Genomic DNA, 20,196 nt, shown 5'->3' with positions numbered 1-20,196 from the left:
GTCTTGATCCGTACGGCTATAAAAAGTCCCATTCCACCGTTCGGTTCAGAACTATAGTATAACGGCGAGACGCGTTGTCATCAGCTGATTTTGTTTTTCAAGCTAGTGTAGGGGAACATGCCTGGGCATGCTAGCCTGGCACGGCCAGACTCATAGCGAGGGTTCACTGATGTTTCCTCCGGGGAAGAATCTTCAGTGAATCCCCGCTATGAGGCTGGCCAAGCCAGGCTATGGGCATGCAGCTTGGGGGCGATGGAGGGGGAAAAAAGCGTCACCCGGCTGTGATGTCGACGAGAAGGAAAAAATGACTTCCACAGATGACAACACCACGGTTTAGGTCGCGGAAAAGTTCGTTATACATTACACCCGGGTCGATTACGTCCCCGACGCGTTCATTGCGGTCTTATCACTACAATTATAATGAATAAAAAAGCGTTACAATCACACGTCTGAGCGATCTCCGATTATGACGGCTCTGCATGGCGATACGTGATCCACCAACGGAACACTGTCTTGTCGTAGCGGGCCCCTCGATACTGTGGTTAGTTCGTAGTATTGTAGGCTCGGGGATCGTTTGGTCGCTACAGTATGAAGAAGGAAACATGCATCTGTCCATGTGTGTTGCAAATGTCCGAGCCGAGGTGGAAAGCCTGGTGAGGCGAGGTTTTCACACATCGGCATGGGCGCTTACACTGGCTTCTACACGTAAAGCGGCCCGCCCTCCTGTTTTCAGGAGGGGAGGGGGGGGTTTTTTTTTTGTTTTTTTTTCTGATCACGTGAGCGGGAATAAGCAGCAATGATAGGGCGATGGTTCTTCATTGTCCGGGTGGGTAAAAAGATGAATGAAAGTATGCTATAAAAAAGTGATTGAAACGTATTGATACGTGATCCGCACCCGACGTTTGATTAATTGATAACGTATTGATACGCGATCCGCGTTGGGAGTGTTAAATGTATACTATTTTCTCTTGATCATTTGTGAAGAGGAAAAAAAAGAGAAACCAACTCCAGATTGCTAAACATTTATTTTTAATATCCAAGTCTGCTTTTACACAGGTATGATGAATTATGAATGATGATTGGCTGATTGTTTGTACATTTTTACTATACATACATACTGACTGTACAGTCAGGACCTGGACGAATTAGTGACGTCTTGATTGTGGCCAGATCAAGTCAAACCATGACTAGTCATATCTGGCCCACAATATCACCTCATTTCAACCAACATAAATTCTGCCCACTAAGTCAGACATCCCTGGATGAATCAGAGAGATCCACTTAAGTCTTATCATAAATGGTCAGATCTGGCCCAGAATAAGCTATATTATTTCAACTGGTGAAGACGTCCTGGAAATGACGTAAAGATCATCCCCATATGGGCTGTGATCTGGCCTAGTCCTGAACGTCACCGGAGGACGTCATTCTAACGTCATCATGACGTCATTTGGCTTGCTGGGTAGGCTAGGTAAAGCCAGCTACCCCACTATAAAAAAAAACTAAAGGTTGGCTTTTGGCATCATAGTTTTCGATACTCAGACTGCCTTACACAGCTACAAGAGGGAAATACCCTTGCTGGAACCTCTAACCTGGTCCTGACTTCATCCACTTGTCAGACTTTTACAAGAACAAAGATTGATAGTGAAAGTAAACATCAGCAGGGAACTTTCTAGAAGAGCGAGTATTAGCAGTTCTGACTTCCTGGTCTCGATTTAAGTAGTTCGTTTTAGTCTTAAGCAATCTGCTCAAATTGTTTTGGCTTCACTCGGATAGAGACCATATGACTTCTCAGTCGTCATTCTCAGAAGATGATTTCTCCTGTTCTGTGTGCTGTGATATCTTCAAGGATCCTGTGGTCTTGTCATGTAGCCACAGCTTCTGCAAAGCCTGCCTGCAGAAATGGTGGATGGATAACACCAGTAAAGATCTGTCCACTCTGTAAGGAAATGTCTTCCCTGCCTGCGCATCGAAATCTAGTTCTGAAGAACTTGTGTGAGGCCTTCTCACAGCAGATGGGTCAGAGTGCTTTAGCAGGGTATGAGGTTCTCTGCAGTCTGCACACTGAGAAACTCAAGCTCTTCTGTATGGACGACCAACAGCCAGTGTGTGTTGTGTGCCGCGATTCTAAATAAAAATCACACCCGTGTGAACTGAGTGGTGTAAGGTCTGACGTAATGAAATCACACCCGGGTGAACAGGGTGAACATAGCAACCATGCTCATTTTTTCTGCACAGACTAACAAAGCCAGTTGTAGGAGTGGTTTCCAAAAATCATGTCTGACGTAATGAAATCACACCCGGGTGAACAGGGTGAACATAGCAACCATGCTCATTTTTTCTGCACTAACAAAGCCAGTTGTAGGAGTGGTTTACACCACTCAACAAAGCCAGTTGTAGGAGTGGTTTACACCACTCAAAAAAGATTGCAGGGGGTAAGTCCCTGCGAGTGGTTTACACCACTCAAAAACACACAAACCACAGATTCAGTCCCATCGATGAAGCTGCACTGGATTACAGAAAGGTGATTCAGAAACCACTGAAGCCCTTACAGGAGAAACTGAAAGTCTTTAGAAATGTCAAAGTGAACTATGACCAAATGGCAGAACACATTAAGGCCCAGGCCCGGCAAACAGAGCTGAAGATTAAGTTACAGTTTGACAAGTTTCACCACTTATTAAAAGAGGAAGAGGAGGCGAGGATTGCTGCTCTGAGGGAGGAAGAGAAGATTAAAAGTCTGATGATGACAGTTAAGATTGAGGATCTGAGCAGAAACATAGAAACTCTTTCACACTCAATCAGAGTCATAGAGGAGCAGGTGAGAGCGGAACACATCACATTCCTGCAGAACTACAAGACCATGAATTAAAGAGTCCAGCGGGAACAGGTTCTGCAGGATCCACAGCTGTTCTCAGAAGCACTGATAAATGTCACAAAACACCTGGGAAACCTGAGCTACAACATCTGGGACAAGATGAAGACTATTGTCTCCTACAATCCTGTGACTCTGGACCCCAACACTGCCCACCCACAACTCATCCTGTCTGACCAGTGTGAGATGTGGATGTGAGATGTGGAAAGAGAGAGAGCACTTCCCATCACAGTCAGAACTGCAGCCTCACTCCCAATCTTCCGCCGTAGTCTGAAAACCCACCTCTTCAGACTCCACCATGGCCCGTAGCCCTAGCCTAGCCCCTTAGATAGCACATTATGTAGACTTAGATAGTATTTTAAACAGACTTATAGCTTGTTACGTAGACAGCACTAGAATTGCATTTTATGTAGTCATAGCACTTTATAGTACACATGTATAATATATTATATAGTATAGTATGTATAGTTTACATAGATACTCCACTGTTACGTTCTTAGTTTACGCATGATTCACTACTTTTTATATATGTGATGTATGCCATGCTTTTGTTATTGCTTAATGTAAATCGCTCTGGATTAAGAGCGTCTGCTAAATGCCTAAATTGTAAATTGAGAGATTTGACTACTGGAACATCATTCTGGCTCGTTCTGGCTTCTGAGGGCTTCAACTCAGGAACCCACAGCTGGGATGTTGAGGTCGGAGGGGCCACATGCTGGGAGGTGGGTGTGATGGCAGAGTCTTATCCAAAGAAGGGGAAATTTGGAGGTTTTATCTGGAAAATACAGTGCAGTACTCCCTTTGAAGCAGAAACTTCGAAGGATCAGAGTTCAGCTGGACTGGAACAGAAGGATAGTATCATTCTTTGATCTTGAATCAAACACACTCCTACACACCGACCGCCTAGACACCACCGCACACATTTGCACTGAGAAACTCTTTCCATACATTGAAATAGAAACCGAAAGTTCTGTACCTTTCAAGCTGTTACCAGTGGAATTATCTGTGGCATCGGCATAAGAAACATGTACTGTACATGATGATTCGGTACCGCAGCTCGGTATGTTCTTGGGAGATTATACGCACATCAATTGTGGGTACTGGGCTAAAAAAGACGTTTCTTTAAATAAAGATGTCTTTACCATACATCCTCCTTACTACAATTAGCCTATATTATAAAATATGTTGTATTGTTTAAGTAAGAATAATTAATTAAGTCTGTGCTCTACATAAATCTAAAGTATGTTATTTTACAGACAAGCATAATGCCCTTGTATTTGATTGTTAAGAAAACAAAGATTGATAAATGACATTGAAATTAAATTATAGGCTATAATTCAATCATGGCAAATACATTGTGATGAAACATGTAATTGTTTTGTTTTCTATAAAGTATGCAATTCATGCCACTGATGCAGTTTTGTGATTAAAATAATTAATAAATTATGTTTTTTATTTTTTTATCATTACCATTATTTATGCAGTGGCAGAAACCGACTACCCTCTCAAATCCCTAAATCTAATCCAGAAAATAAATTGTAAAACCGTTAATTTCCCAATTTACCACCGGAGTGTTGCACTGAAATGGCTGTCAAATATGTAGGCCTACTGCAACAGTGGGTCACGTAATAATGATACCCGATTTGACGAGTATGACCCCTTGTACTGTATGCTTCACTTTACCACATAAGAATAGAAAATCCGCCCACTCTTCTTCTTTTTCTCCTTGAAATGTACACTCTGAAGTGATATTGCCCTGTTGCCCCTGTTAAGTGTTGACTTGATGCCATATGTAGTCCATCTGAAGAAAGCGAGGATTATACAGAGACATTGGAGATGGAGCCACTTGGAGGGGGGATGAGGGGAAGAGGGGTGAAAAAAATCCTGGGAATTTCACTTGTGTCCCATGTATAAATAGAAATACTGTCTATACTGTACTGCTTTTTCCAAATAAAAAAAATATTAAAAAAAAAAAAAAATCCAGACTTTTCAGGTTACCTCAGCTGCAGCCCCCCCACTGACACGTGAATTGGACCCCCTTGCTGCTCTGAAAATGTCATCGCCCTCCACATGTATCCCAGCCCGCTAGCCCTCATCTGGGACATCATGTCTATCCTACATCCCAAATAATTTCTGCACACCCACGGTGCATAAAAGCTGCGCCCCTAAAGAAGAACCCCCACTACAGCAGTGGTTCTGAAACCTTTTGGTGTTCAGCACCCTCTTTCCATGCTTTCTTGACCTCACTGCAACATTTTGCTAAGAAAATGGCAATAGAAAGAACCCCATAGCATAGCTGCGCCATTGAAGTGTTTCATTCAATTTGCTTTAATATGTTTAACAGATCTGCATGTTCACATTACATTTGCCTATGTCTAAAAACAGCCTACAGTAGCTGACTTCCATAACGTATATCTTGCAGTGGGTGATGTCCTTGGTCAGTCTGCGGTTTCACGTGATTAAATAACCAGTTGCTGATGACAACCCAAATGCAAACACCTGGAAAATATATCATAATTTTCAGACTGTACAAGTAGAAGATGACTGACCGAAAGCACCAGTATCTCTCTCTCTCACTCTCACTCTCACTCTCTCACACACACACACACACACACACACACACACACACACACACACACACACACACACACACACACACACACACACACACACACACACACACACACACACACACACACACACACACACACACACACACACACACACACACACACACATCAGAAAATCTACATCAATGTCACAAATTTACATATAGATGAAAGAAGGCCAGTCCTTCAGGGCATCACAACTTCCTGTCCTCGTGTGACATCAGTTCCTGTAACTGAGCCTTTTCCTCTTTGAAAGCTGTGCCCTCCTCTTCCTCCTCCTCCTCTTCCTCTCGACCACCCCGCCGGGACGTGACAGCATCACGCTGCGCCAGCAGGAAGGCTCTGGGCGTGACATCGTCATCGATGGCCGGAGCCTTCTTCTTCTTTTTCTTGATGATTTGCTGCTTCCTGTGTTCTGCCAGGACAGACAGCTGCACCTGAAGAGAGAGACATTTTATTGAGTAGTTATCTTACTTCTAAGAGAACTTGCTCGTGATGTCGTTGATAGTGCACTACCTAGCATTTGAGTGACCACTTTCGATCAGGTCTCAAGTTGTCAAATAACCATGCTCAAAAACAACAGACTATTTTCAGCTTCTACCAGTTTCATACTTTTAAATGCGTAGGCTACAGTATATGGAGAGTAAGTAGAGTCGCTAGTGGACAGCCCCTCAAGGGCCGATTGGTTAAACGAAAACGTCTTTGACAAATAATGTACATGTAATCCATGATTAGTTACGACCAGTGCTCAGTTTGCACTAGCACTTTGCACGACCGACAGACCACTAGCTTCACACTAGCTGACAAACCTACAGTATGCCTACTGCTTTGAAATAAAAATAACTATCCTGTCACTACCCCACTGTGAAGGACTATACCCTCGTCTTTTTTTAAATCCCCAACAATTTAGATGTCAACTCATGCGTTGCTAGTCGCAGATCTCCGATCATGTGGCAGCCCGAGACTAGACTTCACCCGACTCAGCAGATCTCCAGCTATTAAGGCCAGCAAGTTATGGAAATGTGTGAGGAGAAAGATCTGGCTAACACCAACACTCCCCCCTCCCCCCCTTCATATGTATTCATAAAGTGGTCGTCTCTACCTGCGTAACTTCAGAGGAAGGCGTCTCTTCAAGCTCCTTGCCTTTGGAACGTTGCCGCCACTCAGAGATCTGCCAGTTCAGCGCCAAATGGTCGACACCAAACAATGCCGGTTTGGCCACAGCTGAACTCACTGTGCTGATTGTAGACAGTGGAACATATCTGTACAGAGAGAGAGAGAGAGAGAGAGAGAGAGAGAGAGAGAGAGAGAGAGAGAGAGAGACACAACATGTACAGAGAGAGAGAGAGAGAGAGAGAGATACACACAATATGGCAGAAAGACAGTGTGACTGTCAGGCTCAGTGTTCTTAAAAGTTAAAGTGCTATTATATATTCTGATAGACAGTAAACATTGCTATAGACTATAGAGCGTTTGTTCAGTGAAAGGAATCTCCCTGTCTTTACAGCTCGTTAACCCGGTCGATGCCAAATTTTGCACACACACACTCCCTGGATGCCAACGATGAACCTCTACCCCAGAATTTCCAGAACGGCCTGTTATAGCGCCACCAGGAGGCCGACTTTTGAAAAACCCATGTTTTGATATTACTCCTCCAGATTCTGCCCAAAAATCACACAAATCGTTACACAGTATCTCTATAGTCATGTGTTCAAGATGGATCTGTCCGATATTTCATATTCCATCCTAATTGGCTAACATTGGCTTTCAAAGTTTGCAGGATTGGCCCTTTTGAAACAAAAAGCCTCAAATCATGAACGCAGCATGCAATTTACGTGAAATCTTTCACAGACTTTCCTACTAGGCCGAGGAATATATCCCACCCTTTTCACATTGGCCTGTTATAGCGCCACCAACAGGTGGATTTTTGCAAAACACATTTTTGGAACAAAATGCCTCAAATCATCCAATTACCATCAATGGTGCACCGTGAGAACAAATGGCACCCTTTTCACATTGGCCTATTATAGCGCCACCAGGAGGCCACAACCCGACCTGGCCTGGTGGAGACCTGTGCCCCGAGGGGCACTTTTTCTGGTTTGATAGTGTTCCAGTTCCAATTTTGAATGGTCATTTCTTTGACACAAAGAAATGAGCAATACAGTTTTATGTTCAGAAAGCGGAACACCCCTCAAATAAACAGCAGAAAAACTTTGAATGAAGACCAAAGTTCAATGTAACCATTTGTATATTATTATTCCCAGAGGGATGTGTTTTCACAGCCTAGAAATACATAACAGTAGCAATTACATTATCATACACAAATAATACCTGTCATTCAGAGAGTCTGGAGGATCAGGACCGAAGTCTGCCTGCGCAAGCAGCATGTCCACCTGAACACACAGAACAACAAATTCAGTCAGACAACGCACGAATAGATTTACCAATATTTATTACAGAATGAGTAATGAGTGTGCATATGATATTTGACTTGGCGTTCGGCTCTGCTGGATTTCTCCCTGCTCGGCAAGATTAAGCAACAACATAAAACATTAAGAGCAGGGAGATAGATATACAATAACCCCCCATGGGTAACATAAATAGCAGAGCCCACCGGTGGTGCTGGGGTGGAGGTGGGAAAAAACATCACATACAACCAGGGACCATATGCAGAGGAAGGCAGGAAGAGCATGCAGACTGGTGAGCTTAAGTAGCCCGCCCAATTGGTCAGCTGACTGCCGCATCGGCGAATGACGTGAGGGACTTGCACACATTGTACACCCACATAGTAATGCAGCATGTTAACCCCTTGAGTAAACTAGTAAAGTATGCGCCTTTGAGCATGGCATGAACCCCCTTGAGGTTGTCTGTCTGAATGAACTAACTCCGCAAGCTACGTCTCATTACTACTAACTACTTAACAGCAGCGATAGTAACAACAGGTAACCGTAGTAGAACTAGCAGTAGTTAGCTGTTCTAGTGGTACAGTACATTAGGGCTGTCACAATGATGTGATTAATTGAAGTCGACGATGAATTGTCACGTGATTAACGATTTAATTGTGTTTTTTTGGCATTGAACATTGGAACGTTACAATTTGTATTTCCGTTTGTCTTTTAGGCTTCGTAACCACAATTTAGGCATTTAGCAGGCGCTCTTAATCCAGAGCGATTTACAGTAAGCAAGTAAGAACAACACAAGGTAATACATCAAATGCATATAAATAGTCATCAAGAATCATAAGCAAGCTAAGAACCTAATATCTATCAGTAGAGTAACTGTACAGTGAAGCTATACATGATTATAGAGTGCTACGGTCTACATAGAATGCTAAATTATAAATCTAATAAAATGCTAAATTATAAATCTAATAAAATGCTAAATTATAACTCTAAATTACATACGTTTAGCCTTTGCTTACGAATCACAAATTGCACAGGGCAGACATGACAAATAACTAAAATATGCAAAGAAATCACTGACACATTTAATCATTCGTTTGTACAAAACATGTACAAAATAGCGGAAATAGTTGATCTACAAGCTTACAACAATAATTAATAATTGTGACAGGCCTAGAGTACATGCAGTAATAGTAGTAGTGGTTTAAGTTTGTACTGTAGTTATTGTGCCAGTACAGTAGCACTGTAGTATTGTGGGATTACCTCCACCATGGCAGCATGCTCTCTGTCTCTGACGAACAGCAGAGGAGGAACTCCACCCATAACCTGTTGAGACATGATCAGATACCTGCGTGCACGACACGTGCACACACAAATTATATTTTATAAAAAAAAAAACTTAAAAGAGGTAGCATAGTGTGCATAAACCAACAAAAAAACAAAATCATTGGAATTGAGCTCCCATTAATGTACAATTTAGGCATTTAACAGATGCTCTTAATCTTAAGACTCCAGAGCAACTTTAACACCAGGTAAACACATCAGAAATGCATAGACCAGGGATCCTCAATAGGCGTGGACCGCGGACCACCTCTGTGGACCCTGGACACATTTTTTTTTTAAACTTGAAAAAATAAGTGTTTTTTGTGCCTCAACACAATACCTCTCATTTGCTGTGCATTTTTGGAGGGGAATATTTGTGAAACATTCTATTTCCATACTCTGCACCCCAGTATTGGTTGGTTGGGAGGGGAACCGATTTGTATAAGCTTGCCTTGGTGTACTAAACAGGCATAGAGCCCCGCTCTCCGCTGGCCGCTGCGTGGCCCGCGCCACGCTCATGGGACCGGACCTTAGTCTTTTTCAAAAAGTATTAGTGGACCTTCAGCATTTCTAGTTGAGGACCCCTGGCATAGACATAGTCATCTAGGATCATAAGTAAACCAAGAACCCATCAGTAGAATATCCAAAGAAAATCAATCTGTACATTGAAACTATAAACACGATGGAACCCATCAGTAGAATATCCAAAGAAAATCAATCTGTACATTGAAACTATAAGCACGATGGAACCCATCAGTAGAATATCAAAAGAAAATCAATCAAGAAAATCAAACACGATAGGATACTGTAACATGCCGTCTAAATGACATTTTTAGCCTTTGCATTAGCCTGCAAGGTCACAAAACCATACTGAACAGAACAGTGGCATTCAGTCATAATCCTACCAGCTCATTTCACTATTATTCCTCCTTCAGATGAGCTTGTGTATAAACAAACAAATAAGCCATAGAGCACCGAAGTCTGACGTCACTTTCAGTAGAGGGCACCAACACACAGGTTCATGTATTTTTTTATTTGCATTGAAATCTCCATATGGCGATTTTAGGTCAATAAAATAAAAATAAACATAATTGACATTCAGTTTCTGTTGTGCGACGGGCAGATGCAGCCACCCCCCCCTACCCGGAAATGTAGTATCTGGGTTGTTTGACTCGTTTATAACGCTTATTTTGTTACTCTTTGGGTATATTTGTACATTTCCACCTTCAGTCGATGCTTCATATCCATATGAGTGAAAAGGCCCGCTTCATATCCATATGAGTGAAAAGGCCGGGGTGATCGGTTTATTTTTCAAACACAGTTCTTATATGAGGCGATCTAAAATTCCCCTATGGAGATTACAATGCAAATAAAAAGTACATGAACCTGTGGACTGACCTCTACTGACAGTAGAGGGCAGTGACGTCAGGACTTCGGTGCTCTATTGTGTTTCATTATAACTCATACCGAATGCTGAAAGCATTCATGAAACAATGTATTGTGGTTCTGACCTGATCTTCGGGCCGTTTTTGTCAAATTCTCCCTGGATCAGCTCGTCTCTCTTAGAGTCCCCGATGCTGTCCCAGAAGACACGACAGCCGGAGAAGTCTGAGGCCAGAGACACCTGGTGGAACATCATTCAGAGATGACGATAGCAGATAGAGCAAAAATAATACCCTGCTTATTCCATGATGTGAACCACTGTATACGGTACATTTACTACACACTACTAGCAATGTCCCTGTAGAGTGTGTGTGTGTGTGTGTGTGTGTGTCCGTCAGTGGCGTGGTCTACCGTTATACGCTACGCGTAGTATGCCGTGGCGAAGTTTTAGAAAATAAGCGTATACCGCGTGCCTGCTAATCATTTCATCCATTGACCACGCGCGAGTGTATAGGCTATACATGTGCATGTCGCACAGAGAATAATTATGGTATACCGTCTGAAAAAAAAACTAAGCTACAGCATTGTGTGTATTTGTATGCGTGTGTTTAGAGGAGAAATGGGAAGGCAGACAGTTAGAAAGGATTGCAACAGGAACAGCTATTCTGGGGGAAACGGGTAGGGCAAAGAATGATGATGATGATGATTTTACAGTAGTAGTTAGTAGTTTTGCTGAATGAGGAGTTCGATTGATTGATTGAAATATTTATTAACAGTTTGCAGAATTACAGTACATTTCAAGCACAACTCAATACAAAGACTGTTAACCGTGAGTGGCCGACCCAATAAAGCATTACACTTGTTTACAAGAGGGTCCACCTTGTTCAATTCATCAAAAGTTGACAGGTCTGGGAGCTTAGTTGCAAACAGACATCATTATTCAACTATAAAGCTTGGAGATGGCCCTAACATGATGATGAAAGCACTGCGTGCGAGTGAGAGAGTGAGCAATTACCTTAGTGATCTCAGGGCTGTAGCTGGTAAGTTCATCGCTGACCTGAGGACAGATAACAGACTCGTTCTCTGATCATGAAAATTAAACAGACGCTAGAGGTCCTTTAGCTCAAGACCTAAAAGAGAAATTAGACTTTTGCCCTGGACCCAAAATAGTGAAAATAGCAGATGTACAAGCTCATACCGTGGCACGAAACGTTTTTTTTAATTTATGGAAATTATTAGATTTCTTTCATATTATTCATGAAATGCTTTTGAAAAGTGTTGGAATTGTTTTTAATTGATGAAACGTTGTGACTCATTTGTTTTAACTTCATTAAATCTTCTGAAATTATTTGTATTTATTCTTTATGTGGAAAAAGGCAAAGGAGTAGATACTCGCGACCCAAACACGAGTGTCCTAGAGTAGTGGTTCCCAAACCTTTTAGCTCAAGATCCAAAAGAGAAATTAGACATTTGCCCAGGACCCAGGGCTCTTTCCACTACTTCTAAAAAACAGTCGTTTCTCATTTCGGACACTTTGACACTTTTGACGAAAAAACAAGATAAGAAGAAATAAAAGAAAAAGAAAAATTCATTCCAAATTACCTGTCCCGAGGTCAGCAGGTCATTCACAGCCTTGAACAGAAGGGAGTTCAGGACCTTGCAGCGATGGCTTTCCTCCTGGTTCATTTTCCTGCTTGGTCTCACAGCAGCCCAAGGATTGGACGAAGATTTCTGTCCATCATTGAACGTACAAGAGAGAAGTGTTTACCAACTGGAGATGGACACTAGGCCTGTCACAATGCCTAATCGCAATTATTTGAGATAATCACAATTATTTTTGTGACAGGCCTAATGGACATCAGGTTGAAAGTGATTAAAAAGATGTCATTTCACTGACCTGTGGTGGAGTCACGTACCATGTCTTCTTCCTGTCAGAACACACTGGGTTAGGACTTTTTCATTTTCATACTCCTTTTTAGTGCTGACAAAAAGTCGATTCGGGATGGGTCCCTGACCCGACTTTAGTTTGGCTCTATAAAAGTCAATTCATACTCGCTCACGGCTAGCGTCGAAGTCGCTTGTAAATATTGGAGGTCCTGGTCCGGACCGTCTGGGCACCTACTGTAGGCTGCTAAGCCACCCTGAAGGCGTGCCCCGGGTTCGACTCCCGATCCTGACGGCCTTTGCCGTGTGTCACTCCCCGTCACTCTCCCCTTCCTTCCCGTCTCTCTCTACTGTCTACTATCAATAAAGGCATAAAGCGGATACATACCTGACTGGCCCTCGCAAAACCCTATCCGCACGCAGAAGCCACAGGTGAGTCTTAACCTGCCCCGTATGTCGGACGGACACATGCCCCCCCTCGCTGGCCAGGTGTGTCCTCCAACACGAGACTGTTTGTGCCGACAAATTGAACTCGAAGCTGGGCTGAAGTTAACGAATGAGGGGTTTCAAATGTATGGGGTACACAATTGGCAGCGCACCCCCCGCTCCATATGGTTGTCACGTTTTCGTTTTACTTTATATCTGACGTTAAGAAGCCTTAATGCTTTTATCCTCGTAGGTAGCAGTTTTTGTTGACCTATACAAATGTTAATAAAGCTTGTTTGTTAAATGTAGGCTATATAATTGTACATATGCGGTAACTATAATGTATGTAGTTATTAATGCCTGTAGTTACATGTACATAGCCTGCTTTATCCGCGGGATTCAGCGGTTTAGCCAAAGCGATAATTTAAGCATAACAATATAATTTGAAAATGTATAGATGTCTCAACAAATGGGAGCCAGCGGCAGGCTTTTTCCAATTGCGGTCCATTTCATAATTCAGTTTTTTTAGGTAAAGCGATGCAGGCCTAATTATTATATTATAATTCAGTTAATTCCATACCAAAACTCTGTCGCGTGCACGCGAGTGTGTGTGATTCTGATCTGTCATCTCTGCGTGTGTTGACACTATAGACACACACAGAAGAACTGGGAGGCGGAGTCGCAGGGGCTGTGCACCGTGCGCTGCCCGGAGCAGTGTTTTAACCAGGTCTTTCGCGTCCCATACATTTATGTTTCCCTGGTCATTTGTTGATGACGTTTGTGGCGATCAGAGGAAGTTTTGATAAATTAAGTCCAGCTGTCATTCCGGGCCCCTCGCCCGAAGAGAATGTTGTCCGTGTGAAGCCCGTGGAAAGTGGAGATATTTGATTAAACAAACGTTTTCTGCCAGAACGTTCACATGGATATGAAACTAGAGGACCATTATCTGACTCCAAGTCTTAGGAATTATTTATTGGGCGAGTACACACGGAGCGCCGACCACATTTATGCTGCGCATCCACCGCTGCTAAACTGGGAGCGGATGGCACCTAGCCGCAATTTGCAACTCTAGATTTTTTTATAATGGGATGAATCTAGAGTTGCAATACCCTCCATTGACTCCCCACTCATCCAATTTGCTTTTGTGATCTGCTTGTATTAAGACATTAAACTCACCAACATTGCAGCTGTAGGGAACGCTTCAATTATCCTCTTTCAATCTGCCAAACTTTTGTTTCATAAAAATCCACCGTAGACATGTTATGAGCTACTTTCTATCAAGAAATTCTCTGCAGGTGATTCTTTTTCGAAGTGTTGGTGTTTGGAAACACTCGTTTTTATTTGCGCTGTTGCCTCCTACATTATGTGCAAATGCGAAACAGGTGGTACGCAGGACCGTTCAGTGACTTCGACGAGTGCTTCCAAACTCCAACAATTCGAAAAAGAATCACCTGCAGAGAATTTCTTGACAGAAAGTAGCTCATAACATGTCTACGGTTGATTTTTATGAAACAAAAGTTTGGCAGATTGAAAGAGGATAATTGAAGCGTTCCCTACAGCTGCAATGTTGGTGAGTTTAATGTCTTAATACATTAAACTCATTAAAGAGGATAATTCAAGCTTGGCCTAGAGCTGCAATGTTGGTGAGTTTAACGGTGTTTAATACAAGCAGATCGCAAAAGCAAATTGGATGAGTGGGGAGTCAATGGAGGGTATAGCCCGTCTCCGGACCCCCCGGGTTGAGCTCCTTTGGACCTACCACGTAGGGTCCGGTCTCACCGGCGTCAAGCGACATGGGATGCCATCTGATTTCCCCTGACTTAGCCCTGTGCTGCGGTGTGGGTGTCACGCTGACATATTCCAAACGAAGCATATGAACGCTATAGGAGACAACGAACCATCTGACCCCCCCCGCGAACGGCTCAGAAGCCGTTAAGTATTTTTAATGTTTGTACGACCGTTTTGGCAGCTCTGAAATTCTCTCTTGTTGACATCCCATTGTACCGCCTCTCGGCATCTCGGTTGGCTAGCAGCGCCTCCCTACGCGCCTCGTAGGCGCAGCTAGCCAACGGAGATGTCAACAAGGAGGGACCGAAGAGAGAATTTCAGAGCTGGCAAAACGGTCGTACAAACATTAAAAATACTTAACGGCTTCTGAGCCGTTCGCGGGGGGGGTCAGATGGTTCGTTGTCTCCTATAGCGTTCATATGCTTCGTTTGGAATATGTCAGCGTGACACCCACACCGCAGCACAGGGCTAAGTCAGGGGAAATCAGATGGCATCCCATGTCGCTTGAATCCGGTGAGAAGGAACCCTACATAAAGTCATCAAAATGTCAGAAACTTTAACGTAGGGTTCCGAAAGGAGCTATGGAGGGTATTGCAACTCTAGATTCATCCCATTATTAAAAAAAAGTCTAGTTGCAAATTGGGGCTAGATGGCACCGATCTATGGCTGTGTATTGTGGAACATCACAGACATTTTAGGGCTAACATTACTTATGACGACTTTTCAAATAGTGTTTGAACATTTTGGACAAAATAGACAATTTTACATCGAGGTGCCAAGATGTCCTAGGCCTAACCCCTAGGCTACTTCCCACCTATCCGGAATCCTCCTAATTTGTATGTCTCTAAATGTTCTGATGAATTGAAAATGGTGGACCCTATTGTAAACAAGTGTAATGCTTTATGCAACAGTTTTTGTATTGAGTTGTGCTTGAAATGTACCTATTCTGCATACTGTTAATAAATACTTCAATCAATCTATCAATGGCAATCACTCCTCAGCCCTCAAATGTCCCCTTCCCAAATGTCATATTTTCCCCTTTGCTGAACAGACATAAAACGTATTCTATCGCATGTGTCAAACGCAATACTAACTTGGACTTGTTGAGGAGCTTCTTGAGCAGGTTAGTTCTGTGGACGGTGGCGGTGGTGTGGATCTGAAGCCTCTGGCCGGCGACGAAGCTGCTGCACCCGGGTATCTCTCTGAGTAATGCCGCGGTGACATAATAATGCCCGGAGCCCAGGACACTTGTCCTGACTCTGAAGACAACAGACATCATCACCGCTGTTCAGCACAGCGTACAGCAACACTAAAGAACCTATTAACACACGTTGAACTTGAGCTAACTGCAGCTACTGATCGACAAAGCAGGCTCTTCTACTCGCGCCTGCGCTCAGTGTTTTGCGTGCGTAGGTAGGCTGAATAGATCAACTTCAGCAAAGTCGATTTATTTTCGTCAACATCTTTGTACTGTTTTTGAGTGGTGCATGCAAACTGCAAACCACTCCAACAACCAGCTTTGTCTGTATCTGTGTACCTGTACTTGGCTGTACGTGGGGCCACGTACAGATGAGCACGGTTGCTATGGTTAGTGTGTGACGTCACTGCACCACTCAGTTCACACGGGTGTGATTTTTTATATTGTAATGGCTGGTAGGGTTCACTTCCCCGGAAAACATGTCAACATTCTTTAGTAATAATCTTCCTTTAATAAACAGTAAAAGACAGGGCAGCAACGATAAAGCACAGTGAGCTCTTTGGAACTCTCTCGGACTTTATGGCTAGATAAGCTCTCTAGCTAGCACGCTAACAACAAAAACACTTACACAACGCTAGACTTCCCGCTTCCGGTTAACCCGGAACTGAATTCCCCCAGGCACAGCTTGCCCTTAAAGGCACACACACAGTCCCATACTATGGTCCCATAACATGAACCCACAGAGCACTCACACTACTGTGACCGTCTGTAATGTATATTCCTATTTATGTATGTATTGTATATAAAATACTACTCAATGGGGACTGGTTGTTCCGTTCGAGTCTAGAACCCACCCCAGGGGAGTATAATGCAGATATCTGGGTTGTAACAAGGCCAAATACCCTGACTTGTACAGAAGGCGGTGGAGTAAATATTGGTGAGCTGCTTGCATATGAGCTCATGGGTAATACCCACTGTTTATATAAGGCTTGGCTGGATGCTTGTCACGATGGCGATACCAGTCGTCGACTACATCCATATATTATTGAGTTCTACATTGGCATGATGTCAGCACTAAATGTCTCTGCTGTCTCTATAGGGAGCTCTAGATCAGCCTGGTCCAAACATGGGGTTTAATATGATGTCAGACTTGGATGTCATTAAGATATACGGATATCTCCATATATGGAGTACCAAAATTCAGTGGAGTAACTTCAGCAACCTATCAAATACCCATATGACGTGAAGGTGAGTGAAAGCCTTCGTTACATTGTATCACACATTTCTTTTTATGTTTTATTACTTGTGCAAGCAGAGCGCGCAAGTACTGTAATTGGCTGCGTGTGTCGGTGGTGTCGCTCGGCCAATCAGGGAACCAAGTATGTATGTATGTCCGTGTTGTCCACCGGCCAATCAGGGACCAAGAACAGCGATCGGCTGGATATGTACAGTATGTCGGTACATTCCACCAGCCAATGAGAAACCATGCACTGTTCTCGATGACGTAACTAAAGTACGTTTCAAAATTGGTATAAGGTCAATAGGGGGTATGTATGTATCGGCTCATTCGGCTGGGTGTGTGTATGTCGGTGTACTCCACCGGGCAATGAGGGACCCACTGACCACTGCTGTATTTCAAACCTTCCTAGACAGCAGCAGAGAGCTTTAGGACAGCAGTCGTACCAGCAGTGGTGAGCACACCTCATGGCGCGCTCCGCTTGCACAAGTTGGCAGCTCGACAGAGTGCATTTCTAATTTCCTGTTGTATTGTATTGTTTAATTGTGATATGGATGTCCCTGGATCTGAAATAAAGATTGATTGATTGATTGATCACACACACACACGCACGCACGCACGCACGCACTAAAGCACAGGCAGCAGAGAGAGAGGCACAACCAAGCTCAGTGTATAGGATCTATTCTTATATCTATACAATGAGAACCTGATCACACACACGCACGCACGCACGCACGCACTAAAGCACAGGCAGCAGAGAGAGAGGCACAACCAAGCTCAGTGTATAGGATCTATTCTTCCTAATTTCTTACACCCTTCTGGAGGGTGGAGACACACATTAATAATATTAATGTGTATAATATTAATGTGTGTCTCCACCCTCCAGAAGTTTACCTTTAATATATTATATTAAAGCTAACATTTACATCACATCTGCAGCCAGTTTCTGTTGGCTAGTGTGTGGCTAGTGTTCTCTGCTTTCAGCTGCAGATCAACGCCAGGTTATAGGGCTGGTGAGGGGTGGAGTTAACAATCCATGGTTCACACCCCTTACTTGACTGCCAGTAGTGTGAAAAACGTCACAAACTTTGAAAGCCTTTTACTCAGATTCTTGGTTAGAGGTTTAACAACATTAAAATAATATTATATTATATATTTGAATAATATCTTATTCAAATATTTTCAGATTTTATTGAATGACATGATCATGATCATTTGAAAGCTTACATTCTGTACTTTCATAATCTGCAAAAATCTGAAAAAAGACCAATGCCTCCTTGTGCCCTAAAGCACTGTACTTAATGGTCACATTTGTGACCTCTAACCTCCACTTCAACACAATGCGAGAAACATGCCTCATCAGTCCCGCCACCCTGTACATGTGTGTGCGTGTGTGTCTGCCTGCCTGCCTGCGTGCGGGCATGCGTGTGTGCGTGTGCCCTGCGTGTCGTCAGTGAGGTTTGCTGAGGGAGAAATCGATCGGACGAACGATTAGGTTATCCTTAACTGAAAATTGAAATTCCACAAATAACTGTATGTGTCTGTCCATAGGTCTTGATTGGCCAATCCAACGTTCAGTTTGACAATAGGCCTATCTCACAGCATTTCCCCGCCCCCTTTTTACACCCCCTTTTGGAGATGGTGGTGTTATCTTTTTTGCGGTCCATAGGCTTCCATGTTAAAAGAGGTATTTTCACAAGCCACAAACTACCGTTTTGTAAAGGTAAGGTTTATTCTACTTATTTGAGTTGTTATACCATTGTGTTTTCTTCATATTATTATCGGTCTCTGACATTTTAACATTAGGAAATGTACTTTGTGTAAATGCCTAATGTTAAATGACACCACTATCTACCGGAAGTGGGCGTGGAAAGGGGGCTGTGAGATAGGCCTATAGGCAGAGCTTTGCGTCACGTTTGTGCCATTGCCCATATGCGTCATCCACACTGGGTACTCTGACAACAATTATACCAAGTATACCGACTTGCATGGTCCTCGAGTAGCATGTTATCTTATACTAGGACTGCGCGCCAGGCCGGCCCAGTCAGGTTTCTTCTAGCCTGCATGGAAACCGGATGAATCTACCATTGCAAAACAACTCAGTGATACTGTATTTGTCTGGCCGTTCCATTCTTCTGTCTCTCTCCCCCTGTCTAATTCCCATATAGAACCCTGATACCATCGATATAGACCGGCCTACAAGTACTACTGCAGTAAGTACCTGTCTGGTTCTGCAGTACTCCTTGTACCCATGGACGCCCTTGTTACTCCTAAATACTCCATATGGGCACGGCTGGTGACGTCACAACACGTTACGAGTTATCTGTATATATAGGGCCTACCGCTCCACAACCTCACAGTCTACATACCGACCGACCACGGAAAACTTTATGCTCCTACTGGTGTTTATTAAAGGATCCATTTCTGAGACGTAATGGCGGGTGGAGATCTAAACTATGGTGGCTGTGAAGGGCCGGATTCCATGTTTGTGAAATTGATCTCTTCCGACGGCCATGAATTTATTGTGAAAAGAGAACATGCCTTCATGTCCGCAACCATCCAAGCCATGCTGAGTGGTGGGCCAACTGAGATAGCCGCCGAGGATGTAGTCAATCAAGTGCACTTGCAGGACATCCCCTCTCATATCCTGTCCAGGGTCTGCATGTTCTTCTCCTACAAGGTCCGTTACGCCAACCAGCAAGGCGATGACGCCCCGGAAGCTCCTGAATTTGTCATTGACGAGGCAATGGCACTTGAGCTGCTCCAGGCTTCAAACTACTTGGATTGTTAGAAAAGATGAAGAGATGAAATAGAAAGGCTTTTTGTTTTATTTTTATTCAAATGTAATCTTTTATTTGTATTAGTATTTTTTATTTATTTTCAGGAGAGGGCTCCTTACGTCTTTAAAAACTAACGTTAATTATTTTGCGCTACGGACGCTTTATATCCAGATCATCTCACAAAGAGGCACAAAGACGAGTAGAGGGCACGGTCTGTATGTTGCACTTCATATCCAGTCAACGACACACGCGGTTGGTAAACGGGTTTCCTGATAGTATCAGAACAACGGGGGCTAG

General features: G+C 43.3%; 2 protein-coding genes and 1 pseudogene across 3 annotated transcripts; 2 read left to right on the top strand and 1 right to left on the bottom strand.

The window, feature by feature from the left end:
* Window positions 1-1,780: 1,780 nt before the first annotated feature.
* On the top strand, window positions 1,781-3,078 carry LOC306924958 (E3 ubiquitin-protein ligase TRIM35-like; annotated as a pseudogene). Its single transcript has 2 exons — window positions 1,781-2,102; window positions 2,471-3,078. The product of its transcript is annotated as an E3 ubiquitin-protein ligase TRIM35-like (transcript).
* A 2,095-nt stretch (window positions 3,079-5,173) lies between these two features.
* Window positions 5,174-16,506, bottom strand: rbfa (ribosome binding factor A). Its single transcript, XM_079504772.1, has 9 exons — window positions 15,779-16,506; window positions 12,484-12,514; window positions 12,189-12,317; window positions 11,602-11,643; window positions 10,715-10,827; window positions 9,144-9,228; window positions 7,810-7,871; window positions 6,581-6,740; window positions 5,174-5,915 (listed from the first exon to the last, which is right to left on the bottom strand). Exons 1-9 carry the CDS (start codon window positions 15,961-15,963, stop codon window positions 5,673-5,675), a joined length of 1,050 nt encoding a protein of 349 aa, XP_079360898.1. The 5' UTR covers window positions 15,964-16,506; the 3' UTR covers window positions 5,174-5,672.
* Window positions 16,507-19,553: 3,047 nt separating this feature from the next.
* Window positions 19,554-19,910, top strand: LOC306924957 (elongin-C-like; the record flags this gene model as incomplete). Its single annotated transcript, XM_079503637.1, has 1 exon — window positions 19,554-19,910. The coding sequence occupies one exon, from the start codon at window positions 19,554-19,556 to the stop codon at window positions 19,908-19,910; it is 357 nt and encodes a 118-aa protein (XP_079359763.1).
* Window positions 19,911-20,196: the final 286 nt, after the last annotated feature.

Source organism: Electrona antarctica (assembly GCF_951216825.1).
Source record: "Electrona antarctica genome assembly, chromosome: 6".
NCBI classification, from domain to species: Eukaryota; Metazoa; Chordata; class Actinopteri; order Myctophiformes; family Myctophidae; genus Electrona; species Electrona antarctica.
Note: the sequence above shows the minus strand (reverse complement) of the source record. Positions and strands in the feature narration are given on the sequence as shown.